This window comes from Oncorhynchus mykiss, chromosome 20, assembly GCF_057628025.1.
Source record: "Oncorhynchus mykiss isolate SJ-2025 chromosome 20, ASM5762802v1, whole genome shotgun sequence".
NCBI classification, from domain to species: Eukaryota; Metazoa; Chordata; class Actinopteri; order Salmoniformes; family Salmonidae; genus Oncorhynchus; species Oncorhynchus mykiss.
In genome coordinates, this window is record NC_143041.1 from 40,885,587 (window position 1) to 40,912,323 (window position 26,737).

General features: G+C 42.0%; 1 protein-coding gene across 2 annotated transcripts in view; it reads left to right on the forward strand.

The window, feature by feature from the left end:
* LOC110499434 (syntaxin-binding protein 4) overlaps positions 1–26,737 on the forward strand; it is a 91,843-nt gene that overhangs the window by 51,751 nt on the left and 13,355 nt on the right. For both annotated transcript variants that reach the window (XM_036956294.2, XM_090213095.1), the window contains 3 exons: positions 6,695–6,811; positions 7,332–7,381; positions 9,435–9,574. In XM_036956294.2, the coding sequence (XP_036812189.2) occupies positions 6,695–6,811; positions 7,332–7,381; positions 9,435–9,574 (307 nt within the window). The remainder of the gene's footprint in view (positions 1–6,694; positions 6,812–7,331; positions 7,382–9,434; positions 9,575–26,737) is intronic.

Consider the following 26,737-nt stretch of genomic DNA (forward strand, 5'->3'; position numbering starts at 1 on the left):
GGTTCCTCCCCTCCCCTCTGCTGCTAGGTAAAGTCCGCTCCAGGTTCCTCCCTCTCCCCTCTGCTGCTAGGTAAAGTCCGTTCCAGGTTCCTCCCTCTCCCCAGTGCTGCTAGGTAAAGTCCGCTCCAGGTTCTTCCCTCTCCCCTCTGCTGCGAGGTAAAGTCCGCTCCAGGTTCCTCCCTCTCCCCAGTGCTGCTAGGTAAAGTCCGCACCAGGTTCCTCCATCTCCCCAGTGCTGCTAGGTAAAGTCCGCTCCAGGTTCTTCCCTCTCCCCAGTGCTGCTAGGTAAAGTCCGCTCCAGGTTCCTCCCTCTCCCCTCTGCTGCTAGGTAAAGTCCGCTCCAGGTTCCTCCCCTCCCCAGTGCTGCTAGGTAAAGTCCGCTCCAGGAGAACACACTCTTGTGGGGCCCTTGTGTTGTGGATCAGCGCAGTGGAGGTGTTGTTTCCTACCTTCAGCACCTGGGGGCGGCCCATCAGGAAGTCCAGGACCCAGTTGCACAGGGTGGGGTTCAGACCCAGGGTCCTGAGCTTAATGATGAGCTTGGAGGGTACTATGGTGTATTCCTCTTGTCCAGATGGGATAGGGCAGTGTGAGGTGCAATGGCGATTGCATCATCTGTGGATCTATCGGGGCGGTATGCAAATTGAGGTGCATCTATGGTGTCAGGTAAGGTGGAGGTGATATGATCCTTAACAAGCCTCTCAAAGCACTTCATGATGACAGAAGTGAGTGCTACGGGTCGATAGTCATTTAGTTCAGTTACCTTTGCTTTCTTGGGTACAGGAAGAAGGGTGGGGATCTTGAAGCAAGTGGGTGCCTTCAGACTAAGATAGGGGGAGATTGAATATGTCCGTAAACACTCCAGCCAGATGGTCTGTGCATGCTTTGAAGACGCGGCTAGGGATACCGTCTAGACCTGCAGTCTTGTGAGGGTTAACACACTTAAATGTCTTACTCACGTCGGCCACGGAGAACGAGAGCCCACAGTCCTTGGGAGCGGACCATGACGGTGGGAATGTGTTATCCTCAAAGCGGGCAAGGAAGATGTTTAGCTTGTCCAGAAGCAAGACATTAGTGTCTGCGATGAGGCTGGTTTTCCCTTTGTAATCCGGGATTGTCTGTAGACCCTGCCACATACAGTTGAAGTCGGAAGTTTCCATACTCTTAGGTTGGAATCATTAAAACTCTTTTTTCAACCACTCCACAAATTTCTTGTTAACAAACTATAGTTTTGGCAAGTCGGTTAGGACAACTACTTTGCGCATGACACAAGTAATTCTTCCAACAATTGTTTACAGACAGATTATTTCACATATAATTCACTGTTTCACAATTCCACTGGGTCAGAAGTTTACATACACTAAGTTGACTGTGCCTATAAACGGCTTGGAAAATTCCAGAAAAGTATGTCATGACTTCAGAAGCTTCTGATAGGCTAATTGACATCATTTGAGTCAATTTGAGGTGTACCTGTGGATGTATTTCAAGGCCTACCTTCAAACTCAGTGCCTCTTTGCTTGACATCATGGGAAAATCAAAAGAAATCAACCAACACCTCAGAATTTTTTTTGTAGACTTCCACAAGTCTGGTTCATCCTTGGGAGCAATTTTCAAACGCCTGAAGGTACCACATTCATCTGTACAAACAATAGTACGCAAGTATAAACACCATGGGACCACACAGCTGTCATACCGCTCAGGAAGTAGACACGTTCTGTCTCCTAGATATGAACGTACTTTGGTGTGAAAAGTGCAAATCAATCCCAGAACAACAGCAAAGGACCTTGTGAAGATGCTGGAGGAAACAGGTACAAACGTATCTATATCCACAATAAAACGAGTCCTATATCGACATAACCTGAAAGGCTTCTCAGCAAGGAAGAAGCCACTGCTCCAAAACAGCCATAAAAAAGCCATACTACAGTTTGCTACTGCACATGGTGACCAAGATCGTACTTTTTGGAGAAATGTCCTCTGGTCTGATGAAACAAAAATGAGCGGCCTTTCAGTTTGGCCATAATGACCATCGTTATGTTTGGAGGAAAAAGGGAGATGCTTGCAAGCCGAAGAACACCATCCCAACCATGAAGCATGGGGGTGGCAGAATCATGTTGTGGGGGTGCTTTGCTGCAGGAGGGACTGGTGCACTCCACAAAATAGATGGCATCATGAGGATATATTGAAGTAACATCAAGACATCCATCAGGAAGTTAAAGCTTGGTTGCAAATGGGTCTTCCAAATGGACAATGACCCCAAGCATACTTCCAAAGTTGTGGTAAAATGGCTTAAGGACAACAAAGTCAAGGTATTAGAGTGGCCATCTCAAAGCCCTGACCTCAATCCTATAGAAAATTTGTGGGCAGAACTGAAAAAAGCGTGTGCGAGCAAGGAGGCCTACAAACTCACTCAGTTACACCAGCTCTGTCAGGAGGAATGGGCCAAAATTCACCCAACTTATGGTGGGAAGCTTGTGGAAGGCTACCCGAAACATTTGACCCAAGTTAACCAATTTAAAGGCAATGCTACGAAATACTAATTGAATGTATGTACATTTCTGACCCACTGGGAATGTGATGAAAGAAATAAAAGCTGAATCAAATCATTCTCTCAACTATTATTCTGAGATTTCACATTCTTAAAATAAAGTAATCCTAACTGACCTAAAACAGGGAATTATGAAAAACTGAGTTTAAATGTATTTGGCTAAGGTGTATGTAAACTTCCTACTTCAACTGTTCGTGCCTGAGCCATTGAATTGTTTGTATTCTACCAAATTCCCAGTCACCTTGCCGTGAAATGAAGTGGTTTACGCTTTCAGTTTTGCGCGAATGCTGCCATCTGAACACGGTTTTTGGTTTGGGTTTTAATAGTCACAGTGGGAACAACATTCCCTCTGCACTTCCTTGATGAACTCAGTCACCGTGTCCGTGTATACGTTAACGTTAATGTTATTCTCCCTTGCCTATAGCATGGATTCTGATTGGTCAGACCAGCGTTGAATAGATCTTAGCACGGGCACTTCCTGTTTGAGTTTCTGCCTATAGCAAGGGAGAAGCAGAATGGAGTCGTGATCTGATTTGCCGAAGGGAGGGCCTTGTAGCCATCCCGGAAGGGAGAGTAACAATGGTCGAGATTTTTTGTAGCATGAGTACTACAACCAATGTGTTGATAAAACTTCGGTAGCGTTTTCCTCAAATTTGCTTTGTTATGATCCTGAGCTACAATAAATACGGCCTCGGGATATGTGGTTTCCAGTTTGCACAAAGTCCAATGTAGTTCCTTGAGGGCCGTCGTGGTATCGACTTGAAGGGGAATATACACGGCTGTGACTATAACTGAAGATAATTATTTTGGGAGGTAATTTGGTCGACATTTGTTTGTGAGATATTCTAGGTCGCCTGATCAAAAGGACTTCTGTTCCTGTACGTTATCACAATCACACCATGAGTTGTTAATCATGAAACATGCACCCTCGCCTTTCTTCTTCCTGGAGAGTTCTTTATTCCTGTCTGTGTGATGTACTGAGAACCCAGTTGGCTGTATGGACGGGGAGAGTATATCCGGAGAGAGCCATGATTCCGTGAAACAGAGAATGTTACAGTCCCTGATGTCTCTCTGGAAGGAAACCCTCGCCCTGAGCTCTTGTACTTTATTGTCCAAGGACTGAACATTAGCGAGTAAAATACTCGGAAGCTGTGGATGGTGTGTACGCCTCCTGAGTCGGACTTGAAGTCAATTCTGAATACCTCTTTTCCGCCAGTGGCGTCTTGAAGCGGCCTCTGGGATAAGTTCAATAATCTGGGGGGTACGAACAAAAGATCCAATTCGGGAAAGTTGTTTTTCTGTTCGTAGTGCTGGTGAATTACTGTAGCTGATATCTGATATCTACAGTGCCTTGCGAAAGTATTCGGCCCCCTTGAACTTTGCAACCTTTTGCCACATTTCAGGTTTCAAACATAAAGATATAAAACTGTATTTTTTTGTGAAGAATAAAGAAGAAGAAGAAAGTGGGACACAATCATGAAGTGGAACGACATTTATTGGATATTTCAAACTTTTTTAACAAATCAATAACTGAAAAATTGGGCGTGCAAAATTATTCAGCCCCCTTAAGTTAATACTTTGTAGCGCCACCTTTTGCTGCGATTACAGCTGTAAGTCGCTTGGGGTATGTCTCTATCAGTTTTGCACATCGAGAGACTGAAATTTTTTCCCATTCCTCCTTGCAAAACAGCTCGAGCTCAGTGAGGTTGGATGGAGAGCATTTGTGAACAGCAGTTTTCAGTTCTTTCCACAGATTCTCGATTGGATTCAGGTCTGGACTTTGACTAGGCCATTCTAACACCTGGATATGTTTATTTTTGAACCATTCCATTGTAGATTTTGCTTTATGTTTTGGATCATTGTCTTGTTGGAAGACAAATCTCCGTCCCAGTCTCAGGTCTTTTGCAGACTCCATCAGGTTTTCTTCCAGAATGGTCCTGTATTTGGCTCCATCCATCTTCCCATCAATTTTAACCATCTTCCCTGTCCCTGCTGAAGAAAAGCAGGCCCAAACCATGATGCTGCCACCACCATGTTTGACAGTGGGGATGGTGTGTTCAGCTGTGTTGCTTTTACGCCAAACATAACGTTTTGCATTGTTGCCAAAAAGTTCAATTTTGGTTTCATCTGACCAGAGCACCTTCTTCCACATGTTTGGTGTGTCTCCCAGGTGGCTTGTGGCAAACTTTAAACAACACTTTTTATGGATATCTTTAAGAAATGGCTTTCTTCTTGCGACTCTTCCATAAAGGCCAGATTTGTGCAATATACGACTGATTGTTGTCCTATGGACAGAGTTTCCCACCTCAGCTGTAGATCTCTGCAGTTCATCCAGAGTGATCATGGGCCTCTTGGCTGCATCTCTGATCAGTCTTCTCCTTGTATGAGCTGAAAGTTTAGAGGGACGGCCAGGTCTTGGTAGATTTGCAGTGGTCTGATACTCCTTCCATTTCAATATTATCGCTTGCACAGTGCTCCTTGGGATGTTTAAAGCTTGGGAAATCTTTTTGTATCCAAATCCGGCTTTAAACTTCTTCACAACAGTATCTCGGACCTGCCTGGTGTGTTCCTTGTTCTTCATGATGCTCTCTGCACTTTTAACGGACCTCTGAGACTATCACAGTGCAGGTGCATTTATACGGAGACTTGATTACACACAGGTGGATTGTATTTATCATCATTAGTCATTTAGGTCAACATTGGATCATTCAGAGATCCTCACTGAACTTCTGGAGAGAGTTTGCTGCACTGAAAGTAAAGGGGCTGAATAATTTTGCACGCCCAATTTTTCAGTTTTTGATTTGTTAAAAAAGTTTGAAATATCCAATAAATGTCGTTCCACTTCATGATTGTGTGCCACTTGTTGTTGATTCTTCACAAAAAAATACAGTTTTATATCTTTATGTTTGAAACCTGAAATGTGGCAAAAGGTCGCAAAGTTCAAGGGGGCCGAATACTTTCGCAAGGCACTGTATAAGTTTTTTTCCGGCTGTATGTAATAACAAAAAAAGTTCTGGCCTTATAATGTAAAAATGTACATACAAAAAAACGAAATTCTGCAAAGTTGCTAAGAAACTGGAAGCTAAGCTGTCATGTCTGTCGGCGCCATCTTCCAGGTCCCTCCCTCGCCCCTGTGCTGTGCTAAGCAAAGCTCCTGGTTTTCCCCTTTACCTGCTAGGATTCCCTGCTTCCCTGTGTGAGTAAAATAAGTTCAAACTTCTCCCTCATTCTTAACATCATCTCCTCTCCTTGCTTTTCCTTTCTCTCCTGTCACTCCCCACCCTTCCTTACTGTGTGAGTCCCCTCCAGATCTCCAATCCTCATGTACGTGAAACCACTCCAGGTTTTCTCTCTGTCCTGTTCAGTAAAAGTGGGTCAGCATTTGACTTGTATTATTCAGGACCAGAGCTGCTCCTGCTGCATCATTAATGTATTGATGTTGAAGCTCAGTGACGTTCATTTAATGTTGTCAGGTTATTTGTACTGATCTGGCTAGCGACCAGTACCTGGACCATGATTACATCACCAGTCACTCTTTTGGCACTCAGAGTACATACAGTACGTCAATGGAAAAGTGTTTATAAACAAACAAAGTAGTATCACACTTTAAGCAGTCACTGAAAAGTCAATAGATTAGTTTGCAATAGTTTATAAAAAATAATAAACAATCATCAATGAATGACACTTTATTGAAAATGTCACTATTGAAAATTAGGGCTGTAAAAAAACATGTTTTATTGTGTTCATAGCAGGATTTGCTGTGGTTCATCAAGATTAATCGCAAATTCAGAATTTGCTCAAATTGAGCTGTAATTTAAGATTCTTTATACAAAAAGCATTACAAGAATATTGACAACTTGATTTTGTCCAAAGTAACAGTTAGAAAAATCAGGTAAATTGATAAAGCACGCTTTCATTAACCTCAATGTCAACTTGTTTTCAGTGTATTTTCTACACTTCCAGACAATGCGATTAGTCACGATAAAATAAAATAATTGTGCACTAAAATACAAAAAATTAACTGAGTAGCTATGACAGCCCTACTGAAAATACAGCCAATCTTTCAACTTGAAAACTCATCCAGATGTAGGCAATTCAGTAAATTCCAAGCTGACGACCTGATCTCTGTGTTGTTGTCCTTTCTGATAGGATGAGACAGAGGAACTGAAGAAGAGAGTGGCCGTTCTGGAGTGTCAACTAAGGAAGAACGAGGAGGCCAAAAAGGGTTTTGAGGTGTCCATGGGTAAACTGCTCAACTTCGTGGAGGTACAGTGCCTAGTGAAAGTTTACACACCCCTTGCAGTCTTCACATTTTGCGGCCTTAAAATGACATCTAAGGATGCTCTATTTTTATTTGAAAAAGAAAATGTGTCTGTGTCTTTGAGTATTTTTTAAATACATACCAATAATTTCCAACTGTATTTGAAAATAAATATCAAAATAAAAAACATCAAGTACTTACTTTGAAATGCATGTGAATGTCATTGAAATATCTTAAATAGTATTTATTCCCAGATCTGATAAATAGGCTTGTGGTGTTCAGAAATGTGGTCTCATCGCATGTGTCCCAAATGGCACCCTATTCTCTTTATAGTGCCCTAATTTTGACAAGAGCCATGTATGGGCCCTATGTATGGGCCCTATGCATGGGCCCTATGCTTGGGCCCTATGCTTGGGCCCTATGTATGGGCCCTGGTCAAAAGTAGCACACCATATAGGAAATAGAGTATTGGAGACAGCTGCCAACTCACAAATAATACTAATCTTGTCATTCCTTCCCGGTCAGAATGTCCAAGACTTCCTCATTGAAAATCAAGGACCTGTGAAGAGCTTCAGGTAAGAATGTCTATGGTGCTCAGTAGGAATAGAGTGAACATTAATAAAAATGTCTGCCTCCGTCCTTTCCCTTTCAAAAGCCGGCTGTCTTTCTGAGCATCTCATTCATTCATTGTATACAGGAAACCGTTAATGGGTTATGGTGACATTAGATTGCAGCGAGTGATGCACAAAAAGATGACATTTAACTTGTTGCTAGTAGCAACAGTTGGCAGACAGCAGATCTCTGACCAAGTCTATTTACTCCTAATTGTAAAGACAAGCATAAAAGCTTTTTTTAAAATTTTTTTTAATAACAGACCATTTTTCCTGAACCTTTTCAGTTAATGAGACAGCATGTTATTCTATATAATCCCATCAGTTTTACTAAACTGTGTGTCTATAAAGACCCAGTATGTAAGACCTCCTGTAACTTCTCTTCGCGTGTGTGTGCGGGAGTGAGTGTGTGTGTGTCTAGCAGTCTCTAACAAATTCCAATCTCTAAGATCTCCTGCAGCTTTCCTTTGTGTTTATGCGTGTCTTCATCTATCCGTGTGTGTGTGTCTGTGTGCCTACTCCTGTGTGTGTCTTCATCTATCTGTGTATGTGTGTCTGTGTGCCTGCTCCTGTGTGTGTCTTCATCTATCCGTGTGTGTGTGTGTCTGTGTGCCTACTCCTGTGTGTGTCTTCATCTATCTGTGTATGTGTGTCTGTGTGCCTACTCCTGTGTGTGTCTGTGTGCTTACTCCTGTGTGTGTCTTCATCTATCTGTGTATGTGTGCGTTTGACCCAGGCACCTCTGCAGGACCCATATCGGTGGGTAGGTGTGTAATGAGGGACCCTGTAGACAGCAGAACCCATTTAGTAGAGTTCTCCTCTCGTCTGCTACTTATCCAACAGGATGGAGTAGAGCTCTGAATCAAGCATCAGACTCAGCTGAATGATAATTAACAGTTGTGAAGGGTCCCACATGGTTTCTGAGTCATTCCACGAAATGAGTTCCTTTTTGGTCCCTTTTGATATTTCAAGTAGAAATTGTGCACCAATAAAAGCCTGTTATATTAAATGAAGTGATCTTTACTATAGACTAGATGGAGAATTCAATCAGATGTTTTATATGAATAAAGGCTGAAGTACCAAAATGTCCCTCTGTCAAAGCTGTCACTTCTAGGAAGATTTTAACCCACTCAATCCCAACATTACTCCAAGTTGAACCATCATTGTAAAGCCTTAGTTATTTTAGTTACATTGACAGTCATTTCTGAAGATTGTTATTTATTTAATGTGATCAGTAATTCATTTACATCTGCCCTTCATGGTAAGGTCCACTCTGTTACGTTGTCTGAACTCTCATTTTAATATGGTGAAACTATTCCCTTTTAAAATGATCTAAAGATGCATTGAGTCTAACGACTCCGGGATGGTGGCCTTCTAGGCAGAGTTGCAAAGAAAAAGCCATCTCTCAGACTTGTCAATAAAAAGAAAAGATTAAGATGGGGAAAATAACACAGACACTGGACAGAGGAACTCTGCCTAGAAGGCCAGCATCCCGGAGTCGCCTCTTCACTGTTGACGTTGAGACTGGTGTTTTGCCGATACTATTTAATGAAGCTGCCAGTTGAGGTCTTGTGGGGCGTCTATGCATAATCTGAGTTTTGGAGTGTGCCCCTGGCAATCCGAAAGAAAATGGTGCCGTCTGGTTTGCTTAATATATGGAATTTGAAATCATTTAGACTTTTACTTTTGATACTTAAGTACATTTCAGCAATTACATGTAATTTGATACTTAAGTATATTTAGAACCAAATACTTTTATACTTTTACTTAAGTAGTATTTTACTTGGTGACTTTAACTTTTACGAGAGTAACTTTCTATTAAGGTATCTATACTTTTACTCAAGTATCACATTTGGGTACTTTTTCCACCACTGTGCCTAAGTTTGCTAATCTTGCCAATGAAAAAAAATCTAAATATTGCCCCCTTGCTAGATTGACAAATACAGCCATGCTTAAAACAGTGTAAAAATACTGTCAGCTTGAAAGTTTAACTCTATACCTGTGTGTGTCTCTGCAGCTCCGGTGACGTGAAGGCTGGAGCCTCCTCTCAGCCCCTGGGAGCCCGGGCGGGGAAGAAGTCCCAGTGGACGGCCGCCACACTAACCGCGGAGGCTAAAGAACTCACACGGACTGTTAGCGCCATTCTGGAGGTGGAGTGTAAGTGATCTATCATCTCGACTCACTGCATGCCTGCATGTCGTCTCTATCCCTGGTCTAGCATGCAATTCCAATCAGCTCAACAGACACCGAATCACCTCCATAGTTCTGAAACCAACCAAAAACCAACTGGATAACAGACACCAAACCAACCAAATTATGTCCATAGCTACTAAGCTAACCAAAATCAACCAGCTCAACAGACCTCAAACAATCTAGTTACTAAGCCAACCAAAACCAACCGGATAACAGACACCAAGCCATCTTTGTAGTTACTATACACGTCTCAATGGCCATCTTTTAGTTGAGTGGCCTGTAAGAAAATGATGGACATCCTTGTACCTAAGGATCAGACAACAGAATGAGACCGTAAAGCAGCTAAGCTACTTTGAGAAGTTCAGTCTCTGTGTCCAGTGGAGTTGAATGAACCAGAGACTAATTGTTCCGTAGTTACTCGTGTTTTCTCTGTAGTCATCGTCTAGTGGACGGACAGAATGATCTTTCATTCAACATGAAATGTAGTGTTGATGATGTTCGCAATGTTCGACTTCCTATAGATTTGTGTTTTGAATCAAATAATTGTTTTCAGAATTGTACCAGTGTATCTAGAAATGTACAATAAGACCGTAGTCAATACAAAAAACATCCTCATACATGCACCTGATCAAGTCAGTCGCTAACCATACTGTAGCCCTGAATGTAGTGGGATGGGAGAAAGCCAAGTACATCAAAAGGGGGAAAACCTTCCACATCGGGACATAATAACTCCACGGGGAACGAAAACAGAAGCGAAGAAGATGATTGAGAGGAAGAGGGGTTAGATACTGATGTCGTCATTACTAACAAGATTCTTCAGGAATTACAATATACAGCATCTGGACCAGGAGCCATATGGGAGCAAACTGTTTCCGATTGTTCAATTCAGTTCTAATTGGTGTCAGGTTGTGAGCAGGGTGAGAAGTTTTTATTTATTTATTAATTTGTTTTATTTATTTCACCTTTATTTAACCAGGTAGGCTAGTTGAGAACAAGTTCTCATTTACAACTGCGACCTGGCCAAGATAAAGCATAGCAGTGTGAACAGACAACACAGAGTTACACATGGAGTAAACAATTAACAAGTCAATAACACAGTAGAAAAAAAGAGTCTATAAACATTGTGTGCAAAAGGCATGAGGAGGTAGGCGAATAATTACAATTTTGCAGATTAACACTGGAGTGATAAATGATCAGATGGTCATGTACAGGTAGAGATATTGGTGTGCAAAAGAGCAGAAAAGTAAATAAATAAAAACAGTATGGGGATGAGGTAGGTAAAATTGGGTGGGCTATTTACCGATAGACTATGTACAGCTGCAGCGATCGGTTAGCTGCTCAGATAGCAGATGTTTGAAGTTGGTGAGGGAGATTAAAGTCTCCAACTTCAGCCATTTTTTTCAATTCGTCCCAGTCACAGGCAGCAGAGAACTGGAACGAAAGGCGGCCAAATGAGGTGTTGGCTTTAGGGATGATCAGTGAGATACACCTGCTGAAGCGCGTGCTACGGGTGGGTGTTGCCATCGTGACCAGTGAACTGAGATAAGGTGGAGCTTTACCTAGCATGGACTTGTAGATGACCTGGAGCCAGTGGGTCTGGCGAAGAATATGTATCGAGGGCCAGCCGACTAGAGCATACAGGTCGCAGTGGTGGGTGGTATAAGGTGCTTTAGTAACAAAACGGATGCCACTGTGATAAACTGCATCCAGTTTGCTGAGTAGAGTATTGGAAGCTATTTTGTAGATGACATCGCCGATGTCGAGGATCGGTAGGAAAGTCAGTTTTACTAGGGTAAGTTTGGCGGCGTGAGTGAAGGAGGCTTTGTTGCAGAATAGAATGCCGACTCTAGATTTGATTTTAGATTGGAGATGTTTGATATGAGTCTGGAGGAGAGTTTACAGTCTAGCCAGACACCTAGGTACTTATAGATGTCCACATATTCTAGGTCAGAACCATCCAGGGTGGTGATGCTGGTCAGGCGTGCGGGTGCGGGCAGCGAATGGTTGAAAAGCATGTATTTGGTTTTACTAGCGTTTAAGAGCAGTTGGAGGCCACGTAAGAAGTGTTGTATGGCATTGAAGCTCGTTTGGAGGTAGAGCCATATATTAAGAGACTACGGTTTCAGAATGGACGCCATGTTAGCACCTTCATTCTTGAAATGTTGGCGATGTAACAATACGAGAGTGCCTCCGATAGTTCCCTCTGAAATTACCGACTAAAACAAGCAAAACAGAGCAGCGAATTTAAGACATTTTTACTGATTACCATTCGGAACAATGTGTATCCAAGTCGGTATTGTGGTGTCAACAAATTGCACATCAGCTTTCACTGGACATCTTCATAGTTTTCAAAACCTTTCACAAATAAACAGCACAATGCGTAACCATAAATTATCACTTAGCAACGGCTATGGAGGAGAAAGTGGCGCTTTCGGAATGTTCAGACAGAAACCACATTGGCCCAACTCTCTGTATCGATGCCTCTGGTGAGAAGTACTGACCTCCGAGGTCACGGTCTCCTCTCTAGTTTAACCTTGTCTGATCCAACAAAACTTTCTCCTGACCCCTGACCCCTCTTGACCTTTCCCAGTCAGAGGTGAAGCAGCCAATCAACCAGGTGATCTAAATCTCACCCATAGAGATAGATAGAGGATTCTAGTGCCCAAAATTCTGTTTTAGCATGGGCAGTGCCATTGTGAGGACATAACCATTTTGAAGTAGTCAACTGGTTGGGACTTCCTATGGGTTTAGGAAGGATCACATAATTCCATCCAGTTCATCAGGAGGGATCAGCCAATGAATTATACCCGTGAGAAAACAATTTACTGCAGGTGGCAGTAAATTGTCAATCTTGGCTTTATACCTGTTCAAACAACAAACTCCAGGTGGCAGTATGCACCCTTTCAGTTTGTTTACCAACTCATATAAGTAGTAGCAGAAGAAGAAGAAATGGAGATTGGCCTCAATGGTGCTTCCCATGCTCTCATAGACGCCATAATGAGACAGATACAATGTTTCATCCTCTAACTATCTCTATGCTCTCACCTGAGGCGGACGCGTCATTGTGACTCTGGGGTGTGTCAACTCAGCCCTATGGGCCCTGGTCAAAAGTAGTGCACTAAATATGGAATAGGGTGCCATTTTGGGATGTAGGCTTTCTCTCTTTCTGTTTTCATTTTTGGTAATCATAGATGAATGTCAGATACAAAAAATTAAAATGTACTGTCCTTGATAATATGAGTCAGTGTTGGAGAACTAGAAAATGTATGGCAGGATTAGAGAACTAGAAAAGGTATGGTAGGATTAGAGGAGAACTAGAAAAGGTCCTGTAGGATTAGAGAACTATAAAAGGTATGGTAGGATTAGAGAACCATAAAAGGTATGGTAGGATTAGAGGAGAACTAGAAAAGGTCCTGTAGGATTAGAGAACTAGAAAAGGTATGGTAGGATTAGAGAACTATAAAAGGTATGGTAGGATTAGAGAACTAGAAAAGGTATGGTAGGATTAGAGGAGAACTAGAAAAGGTCCTGTAGGATTAGAGAACTAGAAAAGGTATGGTAGGATTAGAGAACTAGAAAATATATGGTAGGATTAGAGGAGAACTAGAAAAGGTATGGTAGGATTAGAGGAGAACTAGAAAAGGTCCTGTAGGATTAGAGAACTAGAAAAGGTATGGTAGGATTAAAGGCTGCCAGACTGTTACTTTACACTTCTGAGGCTGGTAATAATATCAAGTGATTCTGTGAAACAAAAGAAGGTCCTGTGAGAAGAACGGTGGTTTTTCGATGACTTCTAAGAGAACATTGGATCATTTGTCAAATATATTGTGATCGTTGGTGTGTTATGTAAACTTGTGTGTTAAGGAGGGATTAGATAAGTAGGTCAATCCAATAACAGACGACCCAAAGTATCAGTTAGAAAAATGTGTTAAAGTGTCACTCCACAATGATATAGTATAGTTGACAATACAAAATACCAATTGTAATAACCACACTGTGGACCACTCAGTTGAAGACACTGAAAGCGGCCATTGTCAAACATGGTACAGTATTTTAATTTGCTCATCTGTAATACACAATACTATCTATACATTATTGGTATCATTATTATACATTAGGTCGTCTGTACACACATGTATACATAAACAAAAACCAAAGTACGGTAGATAACAGGACATTTAGGCACATATAAAGAAACGACTCCATTTCTTATTTCCATCCAGTTTCCAGTTGACGAAAAGGATGAGCCCTGATGTGGTTGTGTTCCCCGTAGGACAGCAAGGCTCAAGATTTTCAATAGATCTAGCATTACAAAAACAACAGATGTTTATCTAAGGGAGTGTTTGTTTATGTACATGTGTGTGTGTGTGTGTGTGTGTGTGTGTGTGTGTTTGTGTACGTACGTGTGTGTGTACGTACGTGTGTGTGTGTTTGTGTACGTGTGTGTGTGTTTGTGTACGTGCGTGCGTGCGTGTGTGTGTTTGTGTGCACGTGTGTGTGTTTGTGTGCACGTGTGTGTGTGTTTGTGTACGTGTGTGTGCGTGTTTGTGTGTGTGTGTGTGCGTGTTTGTGTGTGCATGTTTGTGTACGTGTGTGTTTGTGTACGTGTGTGTGTGTGTTTGTGTACGTGTGTGTGTGTGTGTTTTGTGTATGTGTGCGCGTGTGTTTGTACTTTAGACATTCTCCTCTCCCCAGATCCCATCTTAGTCATTTTCACTGGGTTCAGTGTTGCTTGGTTGTGTACTGCTGAGGAAAACCATCTTACCTTACATTTCAACCAGGTGATCTTTCTGAGTGGACAAACACACACACATTTTGGGTCACTAATATTGGATTGACCTACTTACCTACCACTTCTCAACACACACACACACACACACACACACACACACACACACACACACACACACACACACACACACACACACACACACACAACCTAATCACACTCTTTTGTTTGCGCAAAGGTTGTAATTGAATGGACTTGACTTGGAATTTAAAGAGTCCTCATTCTGTCTATTCAGTTCTAGGAACCTTTCTTAGACTTGCGTCATACTTACATCAAACTTACATAATATAATAATAATAATATATACCATTTAGCAGACAGCTTTATCCAATGCGACTTAGTCATGTTTGTATACATTTTGTACGTGTGAGTGTCCTCAGGAGTCGAACCCACAATCCTGGCGTTGCAAGCTCTTCAATCTATGCTGCTCAAACTCAACTCCTGACCTCCAAACCAGTTCCACTGCATTTTTTTCATTAGAAAGAAACAATCAGGGACTGATTTAGACCTGGACACCAGGTGGGTGCAATTAATTATCAGGTAGAACAGAAAACCAGGAGGCTCCGGATCTCGTAGGGTCAGAGTTGAGTACCCCTGCTCTATACCCGCTAAAGAATACAGGACCACCACATCATACACTTTATACAAAGTCCTTGTTTATGTACAGTATTGTTTATACTGTATATCGTATCCTCAGCAATAAATGTTTTCTACAGAACACTTGCTGTCTGCTATAAAGGGGTGGTTGGGGTTTAGGGTAATAGCACCAAAGTTAACCTGAGGTGTCATAAAACCTATGTAAACTGTTAATAATTGATGTATATTTACAGACAAATGTTTAGTTAGCTCTTGGAATTCTATATAACAGTACACAACTGTAAAGTGCAATACATTATGGGGGCTCAATGGCATTCTGCTATTAGCTACATAGGTTGGCAAGTAGCCTAGTGCTTAAGAGCGTTGGGCCAGTAACCGAAAGGGCGCTGGTTTGAATCCCTGAGCCGATTAGGTGGAAAATCTGTCTGCCTGTAAGTCGCTCTGGATAAGTGCGTCTGCTATATGACAAACATGTAAATGTTGCTATTCCAAACACAGTGTGCAGGTGGACAGACACATCTAACCTCCTCTTTGTAACTAATCAGTAGGATTGCAAAATTCCTGGAACTTTAATAAAAAATTCCTAGTTTTCCCAAAATCCTGGTTGGAGGATTCCCGGAATCTGGAAAAAAAGCATGAAATCCAGAATACTCCAACCAGGCATCCTGGAAAACCAGGGAAGTTTCTGAAATTTAACAACCCTACTAATCAAACACTTAGTCAATCACATTGATTTAGCATTGTTACATGTTACATTTTATATTTATAATACTGTTATTCAACCATTTCCTTTGCTTTAAAAACTGTCAAAATAAAATAAAAATCTGATCCCGTTAAGTGAATTTGCCTTATTCTGATCATGACTGATTATATCAAATCACAAGAAACAACCCTTTCTGATCATTCCACAGGCGAAAGCATTCAAAATATTTAACAATTTCATTTAACATTTGAATTTTTGAAGATTACAATATATTTTATAGAATACGTTTGGTATTAAAACATGTTTAACTGCAGAAATGATTTTAATGATGGTTGTAAATGTAAAGTGCCTTCAGAAAATATTCATAGCCCTTGACTTATTTCACATTTTGTTGTGTTACAGCCTGAATTCTTAATGGATTAAATATGTTTTTCTCACCCATCTACACACAATACCCCCTAATGACAAAGTGAAATAATGTTTTTAGACTTTTTTGCAAATTTATTGAAAATGAAATACATATCTTGTTTACATAAGTATTTACAACCCGGAGTCGATACATGTTGCAATCACCTTTGGCAGTGATGACAGCTGTGAGTCTTTCTGGGTAAGTCTAAGAGCGTTGCCCCACCTGTTTTGAGCCCCACCTGTTTTGAGCCACCCCTGTTTTTTGCATATTTTGGCATTAATTACGTGTCACATACTCATTTGCAAACAATGTAAACAAAATAATCATTGAGTTAATAAAGCCTCATACAAACATGGTCTCTTTTTTTGCTTTCTTGAGTAAGGCAGCTCCAAAATGCAGGTGTTGCAGTCTAGCTCGGTGCTTTCTGTGGTGGTGGGGCAGCCAGTGGAAAATATGGAGCGTAGGGGTTGGTAATGTTCTCTAGTTGCACTGTGATTGGTTCAGTGTTCTGTCACTCATGGGGACAACCACATCACTGCAAAATCTACAGGGAGAGTTAGAAAATTCAAGTACCCTGGGTGCTGCCATAGAGTTACATTAGAAGTGCCACAGATAAAATGACGTCAAATCACATATCTACCGTAGCTTTGATTGGACTGATGATGTCAACATCATACTTTCAAAATCTAGCTGGCAAGCTAGCAGTCATCGTGAATCAAGACGACAATCTACTGCCAAATCCTTTTCAATCCTTGTCATATGAAGAGAAACTATGACGAAACATATAAAGAAAACGCATCTGTGCTCATCGACCATTGGACATTAACAAGATAGCGCCGACAGAGATGGCAGCTTCGCTTCAAGTCCTTAGGAAACCAGAAAACCGTAAGTGTTATTACATACAGCCGGGAAAAGCTATTGGATATCAGAGACCTCGACCTTCGAGCCCGATGTCTGGTGCGCTATCGACTGTGCCGCAAAAGCATGCTCGTGCGGCAGAGTCGATTTCCGCGCTTATAAACCCAGGGTCGTTACACTACTCCCTCCTTTCAAAGAGCGCGTCCTCGCGCTAGCTAGCGACTCTACGTCTTACAGGAACGCGCTCACCGGCCAAGCACACGCACTGTTGTGGATGCAAGGTCCGATCCCTTCTGACACCAATGTAATGAAACAGCAGGGAGCAGGTCTCGAACCCTCGACCTTCGAGCCTGAGGTCCGATCCCTTCTGACACCAATGTAATGAAACAGCAGGGAGCAGGTCTCGAACCCTCAACCTTCGAGCCTGAGGTCCGATCCCTTCTGACACCAATGTAATGAAACAGCAGGGAGCAGGTCTCGAACCCTCGACCTTCGAGCCTGAGGTCCGATCCCTTCTGACACCAATGTAATGAAACAGCAGGGAGCAGGTCTCGAACCCTCGACCTTCGAGCCTGAGGTCCGATCCCTTCTGACACCAATGTAATGAAACAGCAGGGAGCAGGTCTCGAACCCTCGACCTTCGAGCCTGAGGTCCGATCCCTTCTGACACCAATGTAATGAAACAGCAGGGAGCAGGTCTCGAACCCTCGACCTTCGAGCCTGAGGTCCGATCACTTCTGACACCAATGTAATGACCTGACTAGATCATAAAGGAACAATTTGGGAAAGCATAACTTCGCCATGCTCAAAGGCATATTCAATGTCTGCTTATTTATTGTTACCCATCTACCAATTGGTGCCCTCCTTTGCAAGGCATTGGAAAACTCTCCTAGGTGTATGTGGTTGAATCACTGCTCGACTGAGGGACCTTACAGATAATTGTATGTGTGGGGTACAGAGGTGAGTCATTGAAAAGTCATGTTAAACACTGTTATTGCACACAGAGTGAGTCCATGTAACTTATTATGTGACTTGTTTAGCAACTGTTTAATCCTGAACTTATTAAGGCGTTGCCAAAACAAATACTTCTTAAACGCAAGACATTTCATCATTCCATTTTTAATGAATTTGTTAAAATGTTAAATTCTGGAGCATTGTTTGTAGGCCAGTGAGAAACAATCTACATTTAATCCATTTTAAAGTCAGGCTGTAACACAACAACATTTGGAAAGAGTAAAGGTTTACATTCTGAAGGCCCTGTAGAGACTGTATATTTGCCTTGTATACCTTTGGTTAAAGGTTAGGCTATGCAGTATGTTGAAAAAAACATATTGTGAAGTAGTACATAATAAACTTCAGTAAGTCCTTCCTCTAAATGGGTTCACTATTAGTCTACACATGTTGTTTACGAAGCACGTGACAAATACAATTTGATTTGATTTTACTATCTGTTATTAATGATATCATGTGATATATTTCAGGGTTAGGGTTCAATTTGATTTGATTTTACTATCTGTTATTAATGATATCATGTGATATATTTCAGGGTTAGGGTTGAATTTGGCTTTGCAGACACTCCTTTGGACTGTCCTGTCGCATCCCAGACAATACGTGTTGGTTCTTTCTGATCCTATGCTGGTTGGTTAGTAGTGTAGTAGTCAATCACCTATCTCCCTGTCTGTCACATTTGATGTTGAATTAGCTTTGTTGACTAGTTCATGTATAGGTGTATTGGATATCACCAGCCAATGAAGAAAGTCCACTGTGCGCTGCAGTGTTACTCCATCTCCTGCGGTGGTTAGTAGTCATGATGAATGTTTGCATGCCAGCCACAACCACTCCCTGTCTCCCTGTAGTCAAACATACTTACATACTGTATATGTGTGTGTGTGTGTGTGTGTTTGGGTCACCCCCATCAGTGTATTTACACACCAAATCCTAACCCCAGTCTGCATTCAGCAGAAAAGGCAGGAGGCAGACAGAGTATGTCATTCTCTCTGACTGTGTCCCAAATTGCTCTCTATTCCCTACTTTGTGCACTACTTTTGATCAGGGCTCATAGGGCTCCGGTAAAGAGTTGTGGACTAATAAGGGAATAGGGTGCCATTTTGGATATAGCCAGAGAGAATGAAACATCATTCAAATCCATAGATACTCATTCACTAATCCTGTCTGTCACCCAGGAAATATGAATACAAATACTGTACACAGTACAGTTCAAGCATTAAGGTCAGACAATTCCTGCTTTGTGTTGGTATTACTGGTATTACCACCCTGCTGCTAGCCCATCCCCAGTCTGTGTGTCCCAAATCACACCTTATTCACTATATATTGCCCTACATTTGACCAGACTAGTAGTAGTGAGTGCACTATATAGGCCATAGGGTGTCATTCTGTCTCTATGCTGTGAGTGAAAGCTGTGGTTGAGTTGGCACATGGCAGCTTTACGTCTTTTGTGTCACAGAGCTGCATCCTAACACAGACATCTTTACAATTAAGCACTTGAAGGTTAACTTTACACACTCCCATGTTAGATCCTGCTGCACCCGTTTAATACAGTCCATGGCACCTCTGTTATAGTCAGAATTAAATACTCTTAGAACTACTAAACACAAGGCTTTATGTTTTAGGCCCTCTGTCTCTCCTCTACTCCCCCCTCTGTTAGCTAAAATATTGTAATGACCTTTTTCAACCTTTTTTCTTGGCAACACAACAAGAAAGTAGAGAAAGACTGTGTGTGTGTTGTGTGGACAAGCAGCATGAGCGAGAGAGCCAAGCTTCAGCCCGACATCACACACTCACACACCAACTGACACTCACAAGTGCCTGATTGGCCCACTCTATTAGCCAAACAATGATCTTGTTTTTCTCCATATTATCTCAATCTCCAATGAGCTACCCAGGAAAGGGTGAAGAATAGCCCCCATTAATATGTAGCCATAGAAATAATTAATGAAATCAATGACTTGCGAACATCGGATAACATTCATATACAGCCCATCGCTGAAACTCACTTAGATAATTCCTTTGATATTACAGCAGTAGCAATACAAGTATATACTATCTACAGAAAATACAGGAATGCCTATGGGGGAGGTGTCTGTATATGTTCAGAGACGTGTATTCCTTTAAAGATGAGAGAGGATCTCTTGTCAAATGTTGTTGAAGTGTTGTGGTTGCAAATTCACCTGTCTCATCAAAGCCTCTTCTTCTGGGGGACTGCTATAGGCCCCAAGTGCTAACAGTCAGTATATGTTTAATATGTGTGCAATGCTTGATAATGTGTGTGATATTAAAAGAGGTCTATTTTCTGGGTGACCTGACTGGTTAGCAACTATCTGTCCTCTCAAGAGGAAGCTTCTAACTCTGACTAATGCCTGTAACATGACCCAGGTTATCACTCAACCAACTAGAGTGGACACCAATAGTGTTGTATCTGTGACATCGACTTGTATTTATCATATCTCCACTAATGCTGCAGAGCTTTGCTCCAAAGCAATATCAGTTCCCATTGGCTGTAATGACCATAACATTGTGGCAATATTGTTTAAGATGACGCCGACAGATAGGGCAACTCAGCTTCTAGCTCCTAAGCATCTTTGCAGTATTTTGTATTTTTTTGTGTTATTTCTTACATTATTAGCCCAGGAATGTTTTTGCATTATTACATACAGCCGGAAATAACTTTTGGATATCAGAGTGGTGGTAACTCACCAGCATTGCGACCAGGAATATGACTTTCCCAATTTGGATCCTTTGTTCGTACCACCCAGGGCAATTGAACTGTTTCCAGAGGCGGATCCAAAACAACGCCGGCGGAGAAGAGGTACTCGGAGTGGACTTCTAGTCCGACTCAGGAGGCTTTCACACCACCCACCGCTTCAGAGTATATTACTCGATAATGTTCAGTCTCTGGATAATAAAGTAGACGAGCTCAGGGCGAAAATCTCCTTTCAGAGAGATGTCAGGGATTGTAACATACTATGTTTCACATAAACATGTCTCTCTTGGGATATACTGTCTTCGTCCATACAGCCAGCTGGGTTCTCAGTACATTGCGCAGACAGGAATAAAGAACTCTCCGGAAAGACGGAGGTGTATGTTTTATGATTAACTACTCATAGTCTGATTGTGATAACATACAGAAACACAAGTCCTTTTGTTCTACCGACCTAGAATACCTCACAATCGAAATCCAACCGTATTACCTCCCAAGATAATTATCTTCAGTTAAAGTCATGTATATTCCCTCACGGCGGCCCTCAAAGAACTACACTGGACTTTGTGCAAACTGGAAACCACATTTCCTGAGGCCGCATTTATTGTAGCTGAGGATTATAACAAAGCAAATTTGAGGAAAACGCTACCGAAGTTCTACCAACACATTGACTGTAGCACTCGCTCTAAGAGAACATTAGACCACTGCTACTCAGCTTTTCGATAAATGCCTACAAGGCCCTCCCCCACCTTTCCTTCGGCAAATCTGATCACGGGTCCATTTTGCTCCTCCCTTCCTATAAGCAGAAACTCAAGTACCCGTACAAAGGACTATTCAATGCTGGTCTGACCAATCGGAATCCATGCTTCAAGATTGTTTTGATCACACGGATTGTGATATGTTCTGGGTAGCCTCTGAGAGAAACATTGACGAATACACTGATACGGTGACTGAGTTAATCAGGAAGTGTATAGAGACAAAATGGAGTCGCAATTCAATGGCTCTGACACGAGACGTATGTGGCAGGGTCTACAGACAATCACGGACTACAAAGGGAAAACCAGCACATCGTGGACACCGACATCTTGCTTCCGGACAAGCTAAACACCTTCTTCGCCCACTTTGAGAATAACACAGTGCCACCAACACGGGTCGCTACCAAGGACTCTGGGCTCTCTTTCTCTGTGGCCAAAGTGAGTAAGACATTTAAACGTGTTAACCCTCGCAAGGCTGCCGGCCCAGACGGCATCCCTAGCCGCGTCCTCAGAGCATACGCGGACCAGCTGGCAGGAGTGTTTACAGACATATTCAATCTCTCCCTATCCCAGTCTGCTGTCCCCACATGCTTCAAGATGGCCACCATTGTCCCTGTTCCCAAGAAAGCTGATCCTCAACATATTGGCCCCACAAGGGTGCGTGCTCAGCCCCCTCCTGTACTCCCTGTTCACCCATGACTGTATGGCCTCGCACACCTCCAACTCAATCATCCAGTTTGCAGACGACACAACAGTAGTCAGCCAGGACCTATATACTAGGCAGTCACCCAAGTCATAGACTGTTTTCTCTGCTACTGCATGGCAAGTGGTATTGGAGCACCAAGTCTTGGACCAAAAGGCTCCTTAACAGCTTCTTCCCCCAAACCATAACACTGCTGAACCCCCTTTGTGTTTCCACTGCTACTGTGTATTATCTATGCATAGTCACTTAGCCTCTCACTCAACGTCAAGAAAACAAAGGAGCTGATTGTGAAATTCAGGAAACCGCAGAGGGAGCACTCCCCTATCCATATCGATGGGACCGCAGTGGAGAAGGTGGAAAGCTTCAAGTTCCTCGGCATACACATCACTGATGATCTGAAGTGGTCCACCCACACAAATAATGGGGTGAAGAAGGCACTACAGCGCCACTTCAACCTCAGGAGGCAGAAGACATTTGGCTTGGCACCTAAAACCCTCACAAACCTTTACAGATGCACGATAGAGTGCATCCTATCAGGCTTTATCACCGCCTGGTATGGCAACTGCACCGCCCACAACTGCAGGGCTCTCCAGAGGGTGGGTTGGTCTGCCCAATGCATCACCGGGGGCAAACTACGTGCCCTCCAGGACACCTACAGCACCTGATGTCACAGGAAGGCCAAAAAAATTATCAAGGACAACAACCACCCGAGGTGAGGTCAGTACAGGTGCATCAAGGCCATCATATTGTTAAATAGCCATCACTAGGTGGCTTCCAACCGGTTACGTAATCCTGCACCTTTAGAGGCTGCTGCCCTATATCGAGTACATAGACTTGAAATCACTGGCCAGTTTAATAGTGGAACACTAGTCACTTTAATAATGTTAACATATTTTTGCTTTACTCATCTATGTATATACTGTATTCTATTCTACTGTATTTCAGTCTACAGTATGCCACTCTGACATTGCTCGTCCTAATATTTTTATATATTTCTTAATTCCGTTCTTTTACTTTTAGACTTGTGTGTATTATTGTGAATTGTTAGATATTACTGCACTGTTGGAGCTAGAAACACAAGCATTTTGCTACACCCACAATAACATCTGCTAAACATGTGTATGTGACCAATACAATTTGATTTAATAAGCCAAAGTACCAAAGTTTGGGCCTAAAGTATTTCATAAGAGATCATACAAAATGTTTCCTCATGACTCTTGTTGAAGATGTAAAAAAGACATGTTGGTCTGATGTGTATGAGGAAGTGAATCCAGATGCAGCATTAGACGTATTTGTACAATTATTAATACCAATTGGTGCCAAGCAGACACCTGTTAATAAAGTCACTTTGAGGATTGTTAGAGCCCCATGGATTGATGATGAATTAAAAAAATTGTAAGGTAAAAAAAAATTGTGCAAAATACAGCTGATTGGTTGACATACTGTAAATTGAGAAGAGTGAGACGGAAATATTATGTTTATGTATCGTGCTACTTTCTAATAACTAATTCGAAAGGTTCATGCAGGTGACTGACTGATCGTGTATGGAGGAATCCTCACTATCACTGTTCCTCACCTTGGCAGTACGCCCAGAATGTTGTTATGGGAACAACCGAGGTGTCTGTTTCAAGTCTCAACTTGGAGAGAGAGAGAGAGAGAGGGCCTCGTGAGGTATTGGTCAGTCACATGTGCGAGCCACCGGTAGTGATGAATGAATTATGATAAATCAATTTCCACCACAGAAGTTTTGTTACTAAACTTAACTAAAAGAAGAAGAAATTAAACTGAATTAAAGAAGGAAGATCTTCCTACTATTAAGTTGCATCCCCTCTTGCCTTCAGAACAGCAACATTTTGTTGGGGTGTGGACTCTACAAGGTGTCAAAAGCGTTCCATAGGGATGCTGGCCCATGTTGACTCCAATGCTTCCCACAGTTGTATAAAGTTGTCTGGATGTCCTTTTGGTGGTGGACTACTCGAGCGTTGTGCCAGTAACCGAAAGGTTGCTGGATCAAATCCCCGAGCTGACAAGGTAAAAAAATCTGTCTTTCTGCCCCTGAGCAAGGCAGTTAACCCACTGTTCCCTGGGTGCCGATGACGTGGATGTCGATTTAAGGCAGCCCCCCCCCCCCCCCCCCCCACACCTCTCTGATTCGAAGGGGTTGGGTTTAATGCAGAATAAACATTTCAGTTGAGTGCATTCATTTGTACTGACTAAGTATCCCCCTTTCCCATTCTTGGTAAACGCAGGAAACTGTTGAGTGTGAAAAACATGGCAATGCAATTCTTGACAAATTCAAAACAGTGCACCTGGCACCTACAACCATACCCAAATTCAAAGGCACTTCAATATTTTGTCTTGCCCATTCACCCTCTGAATAGCACACATACACAATCCATGTCTCAATTGTTTAAAGGCTTAAAAATCCTTCTTTAATCTGTCTCCTGCCCTTCATCTACACTGATTGAAGTGGATTTAACAGGTGACAATAAGGGATCATAGCATTCACCTGGATTCACCTGGTCGGTCTGGAAAAAGTTAACTTAGTGTATATTACCAAACCAAGATAAATGACATAAAACACAATGGAAAAATATTTTTGATTACCTTAAATTATATCATGGGCAGGAAACCCAAATCATCTACATCGTTCATTGACGTTGATGGCTCGTTCATAGCAAAACCTTTTGACATTGCCAATCATTTCAATGTCTATTTCACTAGTAAAGTTGAAAATCTCAGGAGTGAAATGATAACATTAAACAGTGAACCATCCTATTTTTGCATAAAATATCAATACTGAACAACAATATAAATGCAACAATTTCAAAGTCACAGTTCATATAAACAAATCAGTCAATTGAAATAAATAAATTAGGTCCTAATCTATGGATTTCACATGACTGGGAATACAGATATGCATCTGTTGGTCACAGATACCTTACAAAAAAAGGTAGGGGTGTGTATCAGAAAACCAGTCAGTGTCTGGTGTGACGACCATTTGCCTCATGCAGGGCGACACATCTTCTTCACATAGAGTTGATCAGGCCGTTGATTGCGGCCTGTGGAATGTTGTTCCACTCCTCTTCAATTGCTGTGTGAAGTTGCTGGATATTTGCGGGAACTGGAACGCGCTGTCGTACACGTCAATCCAGAGCATCCCAAACATGCTCAATGGGTGACATGCCATAACCCCACTCCTACCAGGGGGCACTCGGTTCACAATGATGACATCATCAAACCGCTCGCCCACACGGCGCCATACATGTTGTCTGCGGTTGTGAGGCCAGTTGGACAAAACTGCCAAATTCTCGAAAACGGCGTTGGAGGCAGCTTATGGTAGAGAACGTTACATTATCTGTCAACTGCTCTGATGGACATTCCTGCGAGACATCTGAGACATCTGTGGCATTGTGTTGTAATAAAACGGAACATTTTAGAGTGGCCTGTTATTGTCTCCAGGGTGCACCTGTGTAATGATCATACTGTTTAATCAGCTTGTTGATATGCCACAACGGTCAGGGGGATGGATTATCTTGGCAAAGGAGAAATGCTCAAAAACATATGCAAACAAATTTGTGCACAAAATTTGAGAGAAATAAGCTTTTTATGCATATGGAACATTTCTGGATCTTTTATTTCAGCTCATGAAACATGGGATAAACACTTTACATGTTGTGTTGATATTTTTGTTCAGTGTAATAATGAAAGAGAAACTACTGTTTTGAATTTGGCCAAGTCGGCGTGGGAGAGGTGGAAAAACGATTGTTATTTATCAATAAAGATAAGCCACCAGGTATAGACAACCTTGATGGGAAACTACTGAGAATAGTAGCAGATTGTATTGCCACCCCTATCTCTATCCAAAGACTAAAGGAGTATATGTGTCCACAGGAGTGGAAGGAAGCTAAAGTTATTCGACTGCCTAAAAATAGTAAAGCACTCTTTGCTGGCTCTAACACCCGTCCAATCAGTTTGCTACATGTTCTTAGTAAACTGATTGAGAGAATTGTGTTTGACCAAATACAATGCTATTTTTAGGATAACAAGGAAGATAACCATTGAGTTTCAGCACGCATACAGAGAAGGGCACTCAACTTGTACTGCACTAAGTAAGATGACAGATGATTGGTTAAAATAAATGGATAATAAGATGATAGTTGGAGCTGTATTGTTAAATTTCAATCCAGCCTTTTATGTGATTATAAATTGTTATTGAAAAAACTCATCAGCTGCCATTACATGGTGAGATTGTTATTTATCTAATAGAACCCGGAGAGTGTTTTTCAATGGAAGCTTCTCTCACATCAGATATGTACAGTGTGGTGTTCCTCAGAGCAGTTGCCTTGGGCCATTACTCTTCTCTATATTTTACAAATTGTTTTCCACTGGTCTTACACAAAGCTAGAACAACTATGTATGCAGATGATTCCACACTCTACATGTCAGCACCCAAAGCCAGTGAGCTCACTGAAATTCTAAATAAGAAGTTACAGTCAGTATTAGAATGGGTGATTAGTAATATACACTGTTGTATTTGGTTCCAAACATTCTCTAAGATCTAAACCTCGACTGGAGTTGTGCTTAAAGGGTGT